At 42.9% G+C, this 17889-nt stretch overlaps 1 protein-coding gene across 1 annotated transcript in view; it reads right to left on the reverse strand.

The window, feature by feature from the left end:
• The window catches only part of LOC145400172 (gamma-aminobutyric acid receptor subunit beta-like), a 137613-nt gene extending 121563 nt beyond the window's left edge, over nucleotides 1-16050 (reverse strand). Inside the window, exons 1-3 of the mRNA XM_080272686.1 lie at nucleotides 16030-16050; nucleotides 7744-7846; nucleotides 7227-7230 (exon numbers count right to left, since the gene is read on the reverse strand). Of these exons, the coding sequence (XP_080128812.1) occupies nucleotides 7227-7230; nucleotides 7744-7846; nucleotides 16030-16050 (128 nt within the window). The remainder of the gene's footprint in view (nucleotides 1-7226; nucleotides 7231-7743; nucleotides 7847-16029) is intronic.
• Between the last annotated feature and the right edge of the window lie 1839 nt (nucleotides 16051-17889).

Here is a 17889-nt window from a genome sequence, read left to right on the forward strand (position 1 = left end):
TCACCAGACTCAGACCTTCACCTAAAACTCTTGCATTCACCTCCCTTACAACACCATCCATATAAATATTAAACATCCAAGGTGACATCACACATCCCTGTCGCAGCCCCACTCTCATGGGAAACCAATCACTCACAGCATTTCCCACTCTTACACACGCTTTACTATTTACATAAAAACTTTTCACCCCTTTTAGTAACCTACCATCAAGTCTATACAACCTTAAAACAGTCCACAAAGCCTCCCTATCAATTCTGTCATACACTTTCTCTAAATCCATGAATGCCCAAAACACATCCTTGTCTTTCGTTAAATACTTTTCACACACTTGTCTCACAGCGAACACCCGATCCACGCATCCCCTCCCTCTCCTAAAGCCACACTGCTCATCACCAATCACTCCCTCTGTACCCTCACTAACTCTCATAATTAACACTCTACCATACACCTTACCTACAACACTCAACAGACATACCCCTAAAGCTAGTACATTCATACTTATCACCCTTTCCTTTATACAACAGGACCACACAAGCACTTGCCCAGTCAAATGTCACCATACCTTTCACAAAGCACACATTCAACAATCTTACTAACCAGTCAACAGTAGTCACTCCACCACCCTTCAAGCAATCCACAGCACACCCATCCATACCTGTAGCTTTCCTTGTTTTCATCTCATTTACTGCGCTCTCCACTTCCTCCTTCGTGATCAATGAATCATTCAGCTCTCCCAACACATTTATTCATTGTACCCTTCCATCCGTCACAATCTCAGCCACCCTTTCCTCCTCTACATTTAACAATCTTTTAAAATACTCTGCCCATCTCTTCCTTACTGCATCCATCTCATTTAACATCCTTCCATCCTCTGCTTTTACTCGCTCTTCCTTCCCAGACTCTCCCTTTCGCACCCTTTTCACCTCCCTCCAGAACATTTTCTTATTCTGTTGAAAATTCTCAGTCAGTCGCCTACCCCACCTTTCATCTGCTGCCACTTTAGCATCACGCACAGCCCTTCTTGCCCTATTCCTCTTTTCCTTATACCTCTCATATGACACGTCATCCTTCCTCTGCAGCCACACTTCATATGCACGTCTCTTCTCAGTCACAACCATACTTTCTTCCTCGCACCACCATTCACTTCCTTTTCTTACACCACCACCCACACGTCTCATACCACACACCTCTTCTGCATCCCCCACCACAGCACTCTTAAACAACTGCCATTCCTCCCCCACACTGCCATTTTCCTGATCTTTCACTGCGTTCCACTCATCTTTCAATTTCTACTTGTACTTTATCATTTTCTCTCTTTTATCCAACTCACTCACTTTCAAAACCTCCCTGCCACACCTAACCCTCCTAGTTCTCACCCATCTCTTACCTACTCTTAACTTTCCCTCCACCAGGTAGTGGTCAGACATACCTCCACCCTCCCCTCTCAGAACTCTCACATCCAACAATTTTCCTATTAGATTCCTAGACACAACCACATAGTCCATCAATGCTTTATCCACAACCATTCCCCCCTCCTGTCTCACCTATGTATACTTATAAATATCTTTCTTCTCGAACAGCGTATTTCCAATCACCATCTCTCGCACAACACACATCGCTATCATTCGTTCCCCATTTTCATTTCTTCCAGGCACACCATGCATACCAACTACACCTTCAACTGCTACATTTCCCACTCTAGCAATTAGATCTCCCATCATTACCACATTCATATTCGCTCCAAAACTCTGCAGACACTCATCAACATCATTCCAGAAAGACTCCCTTTCTTCTTCATCCCTTTCACTACCAGGCCCATATACACTCACAAACACCCACAACTCACATTCAAATTTCGTTTTCACTCACATCAGTCTCGATGGCACCTCCTTCCATTCAATCACACACTGCTGTCCTTCCGGACTCACTAACAAGGCCATACCTTCTCTTGCCCTTCCTCTATCAACACCTGACAATCTTCCATTCGCACTTTCAAACATAGACTCACCCTTCCTTTTCGTCTTCGTTTCACTCAAGCTAACACATCCAACTTTCTTCTCACAAACTATCTCCCAAGCTCCTCCCTTTTAGCCTCAGTCGTACTACATCCACGCACATTCATATACCCAATCTTCAGGGTACGGGGGTAACTCAATCCCCCCATCCCTTTCTCTGGCCTGTAAGAATAATAATAATAATAATAATAAAATAATAATAATAATAATAATAATAATAATAATAATAATAATAATAATAATATTAATAATAATAATAATAATAATAATAATAATAATAATTGGGGGTAGGTGGTGGCGACCATCATGCACTCGCTTGAAGTAGTGCCGCCTACTTCTTCATTCACCTTTATCATTCCCATTCTGTGTCTGCCCTCCTCTCTTCCTTTAGCTCCCATCTTTTCTTTCACCTTTTATTACTCTTCTGTCCTTTTCAGGTGCCTTTACATTGAGTGACATACCTAATGGTTTCCTGTAAACCAGAAAACCATTTACAACACTGGGTGGTAACCATATAACCAACCCATACCTGTTCATGAAGTGTCAACAAATGGGTTGGTGGAGGGTTAGTGCCCCTTGCGGTAAAGCAACTAGCTCAAAGACTAACGGACATCCCTTACGGGATTATGCCGCCTGGCTATGGATAGGTATAATCTATCTATCTATCTATCTATATATAGCCCGACGCCCTAATCCCGCAAAGGGTTGCCACAGACAAAACGCCTCCAAGTAGTTCTGTCACCCACCATTTGACTACCCTCCCCTCAATTCACCCCTCCCCCTCCCTCATATATCTCTCAACTCCATCCCTCCACCTCATCCTCGGTCTACCCCTCCCTCTCCCTCCCTCCACCTCACCTACATACACCCTCTTAGTCAGTCTTTCATTCTCCATTCTCTCCACATGTCCAAATAATAGTAATAATTATAAGAAGATGAGGAATTTGGAAGGAACTTGAGTGTAAAGTGAAGGGAATGTAAGAAAATGTTCTGGAGAGAGGTAAGGAGAGTTAGACTGGGTGCCATAGAAGTTAGTCTGGGAGTGAAAGATTAAAATGGTAGTTTACTAGTGGAGAAGGGAGAAAAGTGAGCAGATGGAGAGAACACTTTAAGGAATTGTTGATCACAGAGAATGAAAGTAATGCAAGCATAAGTGGCTGGGCAATGGGTGGGAGAAGGAGGGATGTGAGAAGAGAGGAACTAATCAGTAGGATGGAAGCTGTGGAAGCAATGAAGAAAGTTAAAATGGGGAAAGCCCCAGGAATTGATGGAGTGTGTGGTGAAACTCTGAAGCATGGAGGAGAGATGGTAGTAGAATGGATGTGGAACATGTGTGGTAATTATAGGGGCATTTGTCTTTTTAGTGTAACAGGAAAAGTATATGGTAGGATACTTACTGACAGAGTTAGGGTAATAACAGGGCAATTAGCTGGAGAAGAACAGGGAGGTTTTAGGAAGGGAAGAGGTTGTGTTGATCAGATATTCATTCTTAGATCTTTAGTGGAAAAGTGTCCAGAGAAGGGAAAGAAGTTGTATGCGGCCTTCATGGATTTGGAGAAAGCATATTACAAGGTGGATAGACAAGGATTGTGGAAAATATTAAGAATATATGAAGTAGATGGGAAGTCGTTGAAGGCCATGAAGAGCATGTATGAGGGTCGTGTGGATGGTGAACTGAGTGAATTTTTCTAGATGAAGGTTGGATTGAAACAAGGATGTCCTGTCTCCATGGTTGTTCAGTCTGTATATGGATGGGGTAATGAAAGAGATACAAGATAGGGCAGTGGATGTTGGAGCGGCCCTAGTGAGAGAGAGCAGTGTCTGGAAACTCTCTGTAGTGCTGTTTGCAGATCAGATGATGCTGTGTTGTTAAGTGAAGATGAAAGGGAGCTGCAAGGCTTGGTGGATGAGTTTGGGAGAGTGTGTAATAAACGGAATCTAAAGGTGAATGTAGGAAAGAGTAAAGCTATGGTCTTCGAGAGAAGTGAAGTCAGTGAATGTAGAGTGAGGTTGGATGAGGAAGAAATGGAGAATGTGAGTGCGTTTAAGTACTTGGGCAGTGTGATGAGTAAGGATGGAAGTTGAGAGGGTGAAGTGCTTGAAAGGGTACAAGGAAGAAAAATTGCTGGTTCCTTGAAAGCAGTTATAAGAAACAAGGAGTGAGCATGAAAGTGAAAAAGTTACTACATGACAGTATTGTGATGCCAACTCTAACGTATGGAAGTGAAGCTTGGACCTCGTTGGAGGGACAAGTCAAGAGTTACAGCAGTGGAAGTGAGTTATTTGAGAGGAGCATGTGGAGTCACACGGAGAGACAGACTGACAAATGAGGAAGTGAAGGAGCGTTGTGGTGTGGATGTGAATGTGGTACGAAGCGTTAGGAGAAACTCGGTGAGGTGGTTTGGCCATGTGGAAAGGATGGAGAGTGAGCGACTGACGAGGAGAGTGTATGTAGGTGACGTGGAGGGGTGGAGAGGGAGGGGGAGACCTAGGATAAGATGGAGGGATGGAATGGAGCGGTATATGAGAGAGAAGGGTGTGAGCTTGGAACAGGGCAATGAAATGATGAGGGACACGGTGACATGGGGGCGATTTGTTTGTGGCCACCCCTCAGGATTCAGGCTTCTGGCAATAGATAGATAGATAGATAGATAATAGAATAAGAAGACGGAGTCGAAGACGAACAAGACGAAGAAGAATAAGCATAAGAATAGGCATAAGAACAAGAATAAGACGAATAAATAAAAATGAGAAGACAAAAAATAAAAAGAATAAGAAGAAGAGGAGAGGAAGAAGAGCAAGAACAAGAAGAACAAGAACAATAATAATAATAATAATCATATGAAGAAGAAGCGAAGAAGAAGAAGAAGACTAAGACGAAGACAAAAAAGACGAATAAAAATAGGGTCGTTTGTTTTTGAAAAGCGCCAGCTCTTCGAGAGAAATTTATTAACACTCAAAGCAAGTTTGCGCATTACAATGGCAATAATTTTTGCAACATTATTCGTATGCAGAAACTGCAACAAATTAGTCCCTGTAATCAGCCATCTCAACTGTTCTCTCAGGATCATGACATCTTGAGAAAGGCTGAGTCTCCTCTTCACAGTTTCAACTGAAGTCACTGGTCTCACTGATAATGGCAGTCTGCTAAGCAGCCTAACTTTAGGACCACACATGGAAACGACCCGGTTGGGGAATGATGAGAGATGAACACCTTCTGGCTTATCTTCTGGTAGTCGCAAAGGATCATCTTTGCCTCGGACTGGTGCATGCTGTCATGCCAATGGAAGTTTTAGCTATCCGTCAGGGTACTTCAGTTCATGAACCATACGAATACCTTGAAAGTCATGATACAATCAATGCGAGACAAGACCATTGTGTGAACCAGTTTTAAGAGGCAATGTAAATTCATAAACTGCTTCACAGAGTATAGATTCCTTGTGTGCAGATTACAGCTTTTAACAACCTGATTAATGTGTCCCATGCAAAGTAGTTTTGAGTAAAAATATACGCCCAAGTTTCGAACAGAACTCACCGGACGAAGTTGAAATTTGCAAGTATCAAGATTCAGAGTGTTGTCAGCGACATCACCTATTTTGTTTCCTCAGATAATGATGACTTAAGTTTTGCCGTCATTCAGCTGAAGTGTCGTCTCAGCCATCTAGATCTTAATATCAGACATTAGGGATACTGCTTTAGTCAGTGAATCATTTATCAGTCATATCTTCACATAAAGTCGAGTGTTATCGATATAAATGTGATAGGCCACATCATGTGCATCAGCAAGAAACAGAAAACTAAAAGTTTAAATTATGAACAGTACTGGGCCTAGAGCCGATCCTTGAAGGACTCCAACCAGAAGTGGCACTGATTTCTGAGTGGGTGTGATCCAATTCTACTTTCTGAGATCTGTCCAACAGGTATGACTTAAGGAGTTAAAGAATGTTGTCATGGACACCATAAAAATGCAGAATTTTGAGTAGTAGTCTGTGATCCACTGTGACAAAAACTGCAGACAAAATAGCAAGACCAAGGAAGAGGACATTCTATTGCAGGTGTTCACTGCCACGTTTTTATGAATCTTTGTTAACAGAGTTTCAGCTGAGTGATATTTTCTGTAGGCCAGTTGGACAAGGGGAATGACTGTTTCATTCTCGTTATGGCAGGAGCTGATCAGGTATAGCCTGCTCCATGATCTTAAACAAGAATGAAAGTTCGAGACAGGGCAGTGGCTTAGCATGCTCTTAAAGTTGAGTTCAGGCTTCTTGAGTAGGGGCTGGAGGAAGGTACGTTTCCCGGACTGCACAAAGTCATCCTCTAAGAAGCATCTGTTATATTATAAATAAACTCTGTTGCATGCTCATGAACAGCTGGCGTCTGTGACCTGTTAAGTAAATCAAGTGGGCAAAATGTGTTATTAAGATGTGGCACTGCCAGTGGATGAAATAATGAAAACATATTACCCGTTGGGGACCAGGGCTGGAACTCAACTTTGAAATCATCAGTGAAGGAGGGATTAACTAACTTACATGAGATCGTGAAGAATGTAACAACATCGGAAACCTTTCGAGCATCGGAAATAGAAGTTTGTTTCCTAATAATGTTCGTCTGACCAAATTTTTCATACCAGCAGTCGGCTCGTTTTTATCATTACCATATGAATCAACTTTATTTTGATAAAACTTTTCCTTTTTGGTTTTTGCAGTGCTGACTGCTTGTTTGATAATTTGCCATAGCGTGGTCCACCCATTAATTCTCTCTGCAGACAACAATGGTAAGCAGACCACCAGTAGCACTTTCAGTAAACAGGCAGCTCCTTTCTCAGACACAAAACACAAACAAGTCAGGTTGTGCTATTGGTAGTCTGCTTTCCTATGTTGTCTACAGAGAGCATTAATGGGTTGACCATACTATGGCAAATTATCACTCACAATAATGGTCTTCTGATCCTCAGAAAACTGATTCTTAAAATTACATATTTGCAGACTTACAGTATGTTTCTTGAATAAACCATTAGAAGAAAGATCAGAATAACAATGAAGTTTAAATGCTGATCAATCTCACAACAAATCAGATGGTAGTCAGTGTTCCGGTAATTTCTGAACCTAATAACCTTCCTATAAGAAGGGATTCTACATATTTCAAACCAAAAGTAATCAAAGCATGGTCAGAGACTGAAGGATCGACTTCATCAACTTCCATATCCCGTACACGACTGCAATCAACAGGATAATCATATCATGGACTTATCACGAGATATGAGTTGAGACAAATAATTTTTTAAATTGCTCTGATTAGTCATTTCATGGAATTCATATGAAAAAGGTTTCAATTGTGGACTGTCATCCAGTACATAAATATTACCACAAGGAAGCACTTCCCCAGTTCTAGCGAAAGTCCCTCCAGAAACAGACAAAATCTCCCACATGAATACTCAGACACTACCTCCACTGCCTTGTCTGTAAATAACTGCAATTTTAAAGCTTTGGTGACGAAAATATATTAAACCTCCATTAATTTAAAAGAAAAGAGACAGTGTCTAATTATGTGTGAAATAATTTTTGTAAGTGCTACAGAGTAAGGGAGTGTACAATCGAAGACAAAAGTCGTGTCATGAAATCATGTGGAAACGTCTACTGAAAGGCTCAAGTCTTGGTACGCTCTGCTTTGTATCATATGGATGGTCGGCAGCATTGATGTGAGTTGTCACTTGCTCCATGTGACGAACCTGTGGATCCGAGTACATGTTTACTTGTGCCGATAGCCAGCAGCTCCGCCTCCTCCTCCTCCATCTTCTTCTTCTTCTTCTTGCGGATTTGTGAAAAGGAGGCCTTTGGAGACAAAAGTGGCACCAAATTAGGTTATTTGACATGGAGAGTCCAAATCTGCCATCAGCTGAGGTGGCGCCATCTAGCGACAACTTTAGTAGAAGTGCTTAATTTAAGCCTATTGAAACATAAAGAGCCTCGCCGCAGGTCCCTGAGCAATTCTACTCTTGTTGGTAACTAGGCAAATCATATCTATATATTCTGGTTTTCCGACTCTTGTTGGTAACTCAGCAAATCATATCTATATATTCTTGTTTTCCGACTACTGTTTTTACCTTATATATATGAACGGTTTTTCATCTGATCTCATTTTTACTGTCATGTCAGCAGCACAGTTTATTTAGCTAAAGAATTCCTGAAGTCTGTGTTCATTATTAATTTATTTGCTACATAGTTTAAGTTGATTATTATGAGCAGTGAATGTCATTATCTGTCAATGTTATGAAACAAAATTGTCCGAAGTATTCTACATACTGTATCAAGATAGAGTTACTGTATAATGATAGCTGAATGTTTTGTTAAGAGTGGCGAATATAATCCCACAGGATGCAGTTCGAACACAACCCAAAAGACCGAAATCTACGCACAACTATTCGTGTGCTTCATTCTAGGTGTAGTTGGTCTCATACACCTGAAGCACTGCTTGCAGGTACTGCCTTTCATTGTGATTATTTCTTGGTCCTGTGGTGGTGTGGTAAGACGAGGGCGACCTTAACGATGACCGTTCTCCTCTGTACCTCACAGAATTGCCTAATCCACCTTTCTAGGGTTCTACTTACACCGAATGTTCGCACTATCTGTTCGGGGTTCTCTCCCCCTAAATGAAGGTAGATCCTGCCCCTTCTCATCTTTCTAGCTGGCTGGATGCATGTTGCTTTCCCTGTCCATATCTGGGTATGTACTACGTCTACTTGGCGATTTGTGGTAAGATGTTAAGATGTAACGGGCAGGCGATCGTCGCCTGACCCATTCGAATATGGTTCACATTTCGTCTTTCGGACGCAACAGTTCTCGCGAATTGATGCTAAAGCTTCGGATTTTTCCGAGTTCGTTCATATCGTCATCTCATCAGCAGCAGATATGAAGCTTGAGGAAGTCAGGCTAACCTACCACGAAGAAATAACTGGCAGAACTTTCACGTGTTACACTTAATCTTCACACAAAACCATGACACGACTTTTGTCAGTGGTTGTACAGCTCCCCAGTGTCTCTGGCAAACAGCTTTGACAGTTTCATATATCAAAGTTTCAGTCAGACACAAAATGTGAAGGCTTCATTTAGAGTTTCATTTATATAATCTTTCTAGTTGCAAATGGAATGAATGTTAAGATGACCCACTTTTAACTGGTCTTTTTTTTTTTTTTTTTTTGCCGAAGCTGGTGTTCGCAAGTAACCTTTACCGCGAATCATAATTGGACAGTGTCTGCTACATGAATAAGGAGTAACTGACTCGTCAGTCATCAGAAGACTTGCAAATGAGCAATTTACATGTTTAGGAAAGTCCGCAGTATGGCAGTCTAAAAATTAATGGGCTCCAGTACAGTAAATACAGTTGTGCTCGTTGCTTTTTGTGGTACAGTTGTCAGATATGAGGCAAAGCCCTAGCACTGAAGGCAGTGAGTAACCCGGAATTTGTCAAAGGGCCGGGATCCTGTGAGACCTACATTTATATAACTCCTGTCGTATGGTAGAAGAGTGTACTTTTATAGACATCTTCAGGATAGCAATTTTTCTATAATTATTTGTGAAGAGAATGTTCATGTTGCAGTTGCTGTAAACAAAAGCATTGATTTTGTTATTCATGTTCAAAATGCAGAGAATGTCTGAGTTCTGCAAAGAGGGAGCGAGGCTTGTGCCAGTTGTCAAATTTAGATATACAAAAGGAATGAGACACCTCTCATTCGCGGGTCCCCCAGAATAATATGAAATTTCTACGATGATCACTAGTAAGACTGTTGATTAAGTAATGGGTTATGTGGCTGATTGCTCAAGTATTTTTTGAGTGTGTTTGATGCGATATAATAAAAATACTTCATGGCCGCACGAGCTTTATTATAATTCGTAATTCTCTCTCTCTCTCTCTCTCTCTCTCATTCGCTGTGTGTGTGTGTGTGTGTGTGTGTGTGTGTGTGTGTGTGTGTGTGTGTGTGTGTGCATGCGCGCGCGAGCCGTAATTTCCTCAATCTCTCCCAATTTATATGCACGTTCCACCTTCCTCACTCCTCACCCCTTGGCGTTTCCATCTCGCCCTCTGATATGCCTTATGAGTCCTTTGGCTGGGAATGAGAGGGAAAGGGATGGAGAGGAGGAGGAGACAAGGAGAGAGAGCAAAGAGACTGAAGTAGAAGAGAAAAGGGAGAAATGGGAGAAGGAAGAGAGAAGAATGAGACTCAGTGAGGTGAAATGAAATAAAGGTGGGGAGGAAGAGGATGAGGGAAGAAAGTATCTGAGAGTGGAGAAGTGAAGGGGAGGTGGAGAGGATAACGTGAGAAGAAAAACACTGGAGAGAGGGAAGGAAAGGAAAGGTGGAGAGGAGATGAAAGGAGGGGGAAGGAAGAAATTTGTGTAGAGAAAGGAAAGGAGGAAGAAGTTAAGAAAGAAGGGTACAAAGCTAGAGAGTATAGTATAGGTGAAGGGAAAGGGAAAAAAATTAATTAGGGAGAACGACGGAAGGAAAGGTGGAGAGACTGAAAGAAGTGAAAAAGGGGAAAGAAAGCAAAAGGAAAAAAAAAAAGATAAATAGAAATAAGAAATTAGTGAACATAAAGAAATGGGGAAAAGAAGGAAGGAGGACCCAAAGGCCAGGAACCCACAAACAGTTCCTTCCAAGAAAAAAAAAATACAAAAAAGAGCCAAATTCAAGATTCGTTCATTTCGAGATGAATGGACACACTGCGTTTCAAAGACTCGAGATCATAGGAAGTAGGAAATACAGAGGGAGACAGTTCCAGAGCTGATTTGTTGCATAGGTGAAGAACTGGGAGTAACAGTTAACTCTTGCATTAGAGAGTTGGACACAAAAGGATTGAGAGTTTGTTGCTAGACGAGTGCAACACGCCCACCATAGAGGTGGAGGGATGCAAGCAGACAGTTCTGAGGAACAGTGACTATTGAAGTAGTGATAGAAAAGGGATAGAAATACAACAGTGTGGCGAAGACGCAGAGGTTGAGGGGAGCCAGTAAGACGAGGAGAGTCAATGGGACGAAAAACCTTTGACTCCACCCTGTTGAGAAGATTTGTATGTGGGGTGCCTCCCAACACGTAAGAGTTGAACTCTACACAGGAGCGAATAAAACCCGTGTATAAAGTCAACAATTATGTAGGGGTAAAAAGGTGCAGAGTCGGCTTAGCACACCTAATACCTTGCATGCAGATTTTGCAAGAGATGTAACATGATCTTTCCAAGACAAATCCCGAGATAATGAAACCCCAATTGTGTTTAAGGATGATGCAGGATTGAGCTGGATATTATTAAACATTAGTGGGTACTCCTGTGGAAGACTTAGTAGAGTTGGTAGGTGTAAGAACTGAGTCTTTGATGCATTAAAAATAACAAGATTACTTATACCTCAGTCAGAGATACGAGCCAAGTCAGACATTAGGTGTGCCATAGCCTCATCCCTTGTTTGTTGAAGTAACTGCTGAGATGGAAGTTGCGGAAACCGGATGCAAAGGTGAAGGGTGGAATGATTGGCGTAAGAGCGGATACGGTTAGATGTACAGCTTACAAGGTCATTGATGAATGAAAGGAAGAGAGTTGGTGATAGGACAGAGCCCTGAGGAACACCACTGTTGATAGATATAGGAAAAGAACGGTGACAGTCTACAAGCAGCTATAGAACGATCAGAAAGGAGGCCACAGATGAAGGCACAGATAGAAGTATAGAAACCGAAAGAGGACAGATTGGAAATTAAAGATTTATGCCAGATTCGATCGAATGCCTTTGAGATGTCAAGGGCAATGGCACAGATTTCGCTAAAGTCACAAAAGAGGATGACCAGAAGTCTGAAAGGTAGGTGAGAAGATCGACAGTGGAGCGTCCCTGACGGAACCCATACTGGCGATCAGAAAGAAGGTTGTGATAGGAAAGATACTTTAACATTTTTGTTAATAATAGATTCGAAAACTTTTGAGACGCAGGATGTTAAAGCAACTGGGCGATAATTAGAGGGTTGGGAATGGTCACTCTTCTTTGGGACTGGCTGAATGAGAGCAAACTTCCAGCAAGAAGGAAAGGTACAAGTTGATAGACAAAAGCAAAAAAGTTACCTAGGCAGGGTGTAAGCACAGAAGCACAGCACTTTAGGACAACAGGAGGGATTCCATCAGGCCCATATACCTTGTTAGTATTGAGCCCGGTGATGGCAAAAAATAGATCAGTTGAAGACATTTTAATGTCAGCCTGGAGGAAGTCAGAGGGGGGGAAGTGATGAAGGAACGACACTGGAATCGTCTAAGGTGGAATTGGAGGAGAAAGTCTGAGCGAAGAGATCTGCTTTGTCAGTAGAAGAAATAGCTACAGAGCCACCTGAGTAGAAAAGAGGAGAGAAGGATGATGAGGTAATGTTGTTAGAAAGGTTTTGGCAAGGTGCCAGAAGAAGAGGGAAGAATTCGAGTTGGACAGTTGAGAGCATTTAGTATGGGTGAAATTATTTTTAGGAGAGCGAAGAACAGATTTAGCACGATTCTGGGTAAAAACATTAAAAAGATGAGATTAAGGAGTGGGTTAGCTCCAGTACCTTTTGTAGGCTTTCTCTTTGTTGTGAACAGCATTAGAACAAGCAAGATTAAACCAAGGCTTTTTTGCATTTGTGAAAGGATATGAGAAACGAATGTATGCTTCCATGCCCGAGAGAATAACCTATATAATATGCATGGCACAATCAGATGGTTCCCAGTCATGGAAACAATAATCATTCCAGGGAAAATCAAAGAAGTACTGCCTGAGGGCCTCCCAATCAGCTGCTCCAAAGTCCCACAACCGACATTTCTTTGGAGGGTCCACAGGCCGTGCTGGAGCAGTAGGACAGGTTAACGCAATAAGGCTGTGATTGGAGGAGCCCAACTGAGAGGAAAGATTAACAGGGTAAGCAGGATTAGATGTTAGGAAGAGGTCAAGTATGTTGGAGCTCTCCCCAAGGGGTTCAGGGATACGGGTAGGGTGCTGTACATGCTGCTCTATGTCATTAAGGAAAGAAAAGATGTAGGCTTGTTCACCAGGTGGATCAGTGAAAGGAGAGGAGAGCCAAAGGTGATGGTGAACATTGAAATCTCTTAGAATGGAGATTTCAGTGAAAGGAGAAACGGATAGGATGTGTTCTACTGTAGAAGTAGGATAGTCGAAATACATTTCATAGTCAGTAGAATTAGGAGATAAGTAAACAGCGCAGATATATTTAGTCAGAGAATGACAGGAATGCCGAAGCCAGAGATTAAAGGATTCAGAAGAATCAAGTTCAGGAACACGAGAGCAAGATAAGTCGTTGCGTACATACACACAGCAGCTATCTTTGGCTTTGACATGAGTATAGAAAATGCAAGAGGATACAGAAATGGGGTTGTTATCAGTTGCCTCACAACGCTGAGTCTCCGTTAAGAAGAGAAGGTGATGTTTAGAGGAGGAGAGGTGGTGTTCAACAAAGTTAGAGGAGAGGCCGCGAATGTAGCAGAAATGAAGAAGTGAGACAGACAGTCGTTCCAGTCAGCTCGTTGTGTCGTCACAGTTACCAATACACCAAGGCGTGATTAAAGCTTAGCTACTTGAATTTTTGGCAATCCATGTAAATCCATTATGGAAGGATATATTTCAGTCACAGCACATTAGGTCTACTGTTCAGCGCCACGCAACTCGGCAAATGACAGAGCAGTTTTAATCTATCCCAGCCACAACACGAGTTTCATTATGTTGGAGAGACGCACATTACACGTATGTGTACATTTTTTTTTTTTTTTTTTGTTACACTCCTGACCGGGAATCGAACCCAAGACTTCTTGAGAAAAGTCAGGCACTGTTACCATTGTACCACGGCGTGTTGAAAGCTGGGCAACATGAAGTATTTGACGAACCAGGTAAATCCACTATGGAAGATTTCAGTCACAACACATTGGGACAATTGCTCAGCCCCACGCAACTCGGCAGTGACAGAGCGGTTTTAATCTATACCAGCCACAACACGAGCATCTTTATGTTGGAGAGACATACATTACAAGCGAGAGTACGATATATTTTTTTTTTTCATGTTCCGGACCAAACCTAATGTGATTGAAATATATTCTTCCACAATGGAATTACCTGGTTCATCAAAAAACTCACGTAGTTTAGCTTTTATCATGCTATGGTGTAGTGGTAACAGTGCCTGACTTTTTTCTAGAAGTCATGGGTTCGATTCCCAGTGAAGAACATAAGACATTTGTACACACACGTGTAATGTGTGTCTTTCCAATATGACTGGGATAGATTAAAACTGCTCTGTCACTTGCCGAGTTGCGTGGGGCTGAACAGTAGTCCTAATATATATATATATATATATATATATATATACACAAGCCTGTGTATGTGTGTGCGTGTGTGTGTGTGTGTGTGTGTGTGTGTGTGTGTGTGTGTGTGTGTGTGTGTGTGGTCCACACACACATATCAGGTAAATGTGCATGTACTGTCCTAGTGCTTTGATTTTGAATCAAGAGGTAATTTTATAACCCATATCGTTTTTTTATCTATCTACCTACCTGTGTATGTGACTATGTATATGTATCTACTAAGGTGTATATATATATATATATATATATATATATATATATATATATATATATATATATGTCTCCCTGTCAATGTATATATGAATATATCATATATATGTGCATGTTGCATATATATATGCACGCCTGTACACATTCCCTTATCCTTATACATGCGTACCTATGGTGTAAATGCAGTATGTCTACAGCTACATGTGCGTGAATGTATACATATATGTATATATCTATACATATATGTATGTTTGCATATGTGCCTCTCTTCTGCATACGTATGTTCAATACATACTTGTTTACCTATGTACCACTTTACTCACCTCAAAACACGTAATGACAAATACTGTAACTACTATGTTCCATGTATGTATCATTGTATGTTTTTGTCGTGGCTCAGTGGGTTAGAGCGCTCAGCTCTGACCGAAGGGTCGGAGGATCGAATCCACCCAAGGGTCATTGGTAGACATCAGGAAGGGCATCCGGTCATAAAATGCTACACGCTCCACACCAAAGTCCTCTACCCAGGGGCAACGCCTTAGCCCTTATCCAAAAAAAGGGGTACCTGGCATAAAACTCACTTTTCTCTTTTTGTGCTTGTAATGATGATTACTTCTGTACCTTCTATGCCCAAAGTTACCGATTTTGTTTTCCTCATGCACCCTTCCCTTCCTGGCCTTCAAGGACAGTGTTCCCTCGAGTGTTGGGGCTTGTACTGAATAGTAAATAATGAACCTAAATATTTTTTTTTTTTTAAATAGGTAGATATTTGTTCATTTGGTGCGAATTTATATGTAGTACAAGAACATATTGGTTTTCACACAAAAATATAGGCGATAAAAGCGTTGTTTAACTTACTGAACACATCAACATACGGTACCGCACCTTCCTTGGCGACATTGCCTCCTCATCACTTCTGCTCGTTTCTTCCTCTGGCGCTACTTAATCTATGTCCTTCACATCGTCATCGATTGGGGAATCATTCTTGCCTTGAATTTCGTACCTTGGAGCGACGTGTCTTTACTGGCGAGGTCAGTGCTAGAGGTGAGTTGCCGAGACAATGGCGTGGGGGGGGGGGTCACGCGGGGTAAGGCAGTATCGCCACCTGGTGGTGGGTAGAGGAAAGTCTCCCGCGTATGCCTACCAAAAATCACGCGCAAAACTTGAAAAATGTGCAAATGACGGACCTCGCAATTGCAAAATGTATGGGTATGTTGACAGGACTGAGCATGACAAAACGTTAAAATGTACCCATACGTTAACGGGACTCGGCAAGTTAAAATATGAAAATCATAAGAAATGGGTTAGGAAATATCAAAAACCTCTCATCATTTACTTATTCTAAGTCCATGTCCGGTCCTGGTCATCATCCTTGCTATCCCCCTCGAAGCTAGGGGACATGTGGTGCTCCCTAGCATATACTCATCCTCCTCAAACCCTCAAACCTTCAAACCCCATCTCTAGGGAAGGATCAGAAGAGGGGGGAAGCCTGGCGAGGTGGGGTGATCGTAGCGGGAGACTAATGCACTGGCTCTGAGGGTGACGATGGAGTGAGATACATTGAGGCAGGCGGTAGCAATGTGGTGCTATGCGATGGCTCAGGCGATGATAATGGGGTGCAATGTGATGGCTCAGGTGGTGGCGATGGAGTGCGATGTGACGGCAGAGAAAGTAGTGAGGGAGACAGCTGCGATGACCTGTGAGGTAGTGAGGGAGAATGCTGCAATGACTGATGAGTTAGCGATGGAGTCAGATACAGTGGCTTACGTCTGGCGAGGGAGACAAAGGAAATGACTGAAATTGTCAGGGAGATGGAGACTGGGACAAGGAAGGCAGCTATGGAGTGATGGAGTGCCTTAATGGAGACACACGTGACACAGGAGACAGGGATAGGCTGGAGGTTAGGTCCAGCACTAGGGGCCGAGCACGTCCTCTGCAGGAGGAGACCCTGGGTGTTTCTCTGCTGTTCGATGGCGTGGGAGATGCTCTGATGGTTAAAGGTTGGGGAGATGCTTTGCTGGTTGAAGGCTGGGGAGATGCTTTGCTGGTTGAAGGCTGGGGAGATGCTTTGCTGGTTGAAGGCTGGGGAGATGCTTTGCTGGTTGAAGGCTGGGGAGATGCTTTGCTGGTTGAAGGCTGGCGAGATGCTCTGCTCGTCAATGGCAAGGGAGATCCTTTGTGACTTGTGGCGTGGTGAGGGCCTGTTTGAAGAAAGCAGTGATTGTAGTCTGCCTGGCTGCCCTCTTCTTTTCCTCCAGCATCGTCCTGTACACCTTCAACCCCTCCTCCAGCCATTCAGATGCGTCCTTGCTCCTGGGAGAGGGTCGTGTGTGCACATCAGTGCAATGATTTTGTCCAGCTTGGTCAGCATCTCACTCAGAATTGTTGTATTAAGGGCTCGCACTTCAGGGTTGACCTCTTCCTACTGTGCCTCCTGGTGTGCCTGCTGAATCTCCATACTGAGGAGCTTCTCATTGCTGAGTTCCTCCCTGTAGCATTCGAGAACTTCCTCCACGTTGTGTTCACCGACCTCCCTGAAGCACACCTCATGCAATAAGTCCACTGTGTCCTGCTGCACACGCTGCACTGGCGAAGCTTGCACGCCCTCGGGGAGCCAGTGAGAGTGCACGCACTCTGGCCTCAGCTTCTGCCACACACAATTCATGTTGGGCTGGCTGACTTCACACCATGCTGCAGAGATGTTCCTTATGACGTGGCGTATATTGTAGCCCTTCCAGAACTGCTGCACTGTTGTCCTATCATCACTGTCACAGGCCCTCGCCAACTGCTGCATAGTGCGGTGGAGGTAATACACTTTGAACGCAACGATCACCCTTGGTCCATTGGTTGCAACAATGACGTGGTGTTGTGGGACAGGAACACCACTTCAATGTTGCTTGCCCATGCCTTCATCATGGGAGGGTGGTTAGGGGCGTTGTCTACCACCATGAGAAATCTGTTCACCAAATTCTCCCTGGAGGCATACCTCATCAGGACACGCGAGAGGTATGAGTGGAAATATGACGAACAGATATCGGAAGTCAGCCAGGCCTTCTTGTTGGACCTCCAAATCACCCCAAGATTTTCTTTAACATACTCCACCAGAGCCCCTGGGTTCACGGAGTGATAGACAAGGAGTGACTTCAACTTGAGGTCATCCTTGGCATTGCCCCCCAGCAGGAGTGTAGGCCTGTCCTTCGAGGCTATGAACCCTGGTGTAAACTTTTCCTCTGTTGCAAGATATGTCTTGGAGGACATTCTCTTCCAAAAGAGCCCTCTCTCGTCAAAATTCAAGAC

The sequence above is a fragment of the Coenobita brevimanus genome, chromosome 51 (genome assembly GCF_032717465.1).
Source record: "Coenobita brevimanus isolate Jiangsu-jjx chromosome 51, ASM3271746v2, whole genome shotgun sequence".
Lineage (NCBI taxonomy): Eukaryota > Metazoa > Arthropoda > Malacostraca > Decapoda > Coenobitidae > Coenobita > Coenobita brevimanus.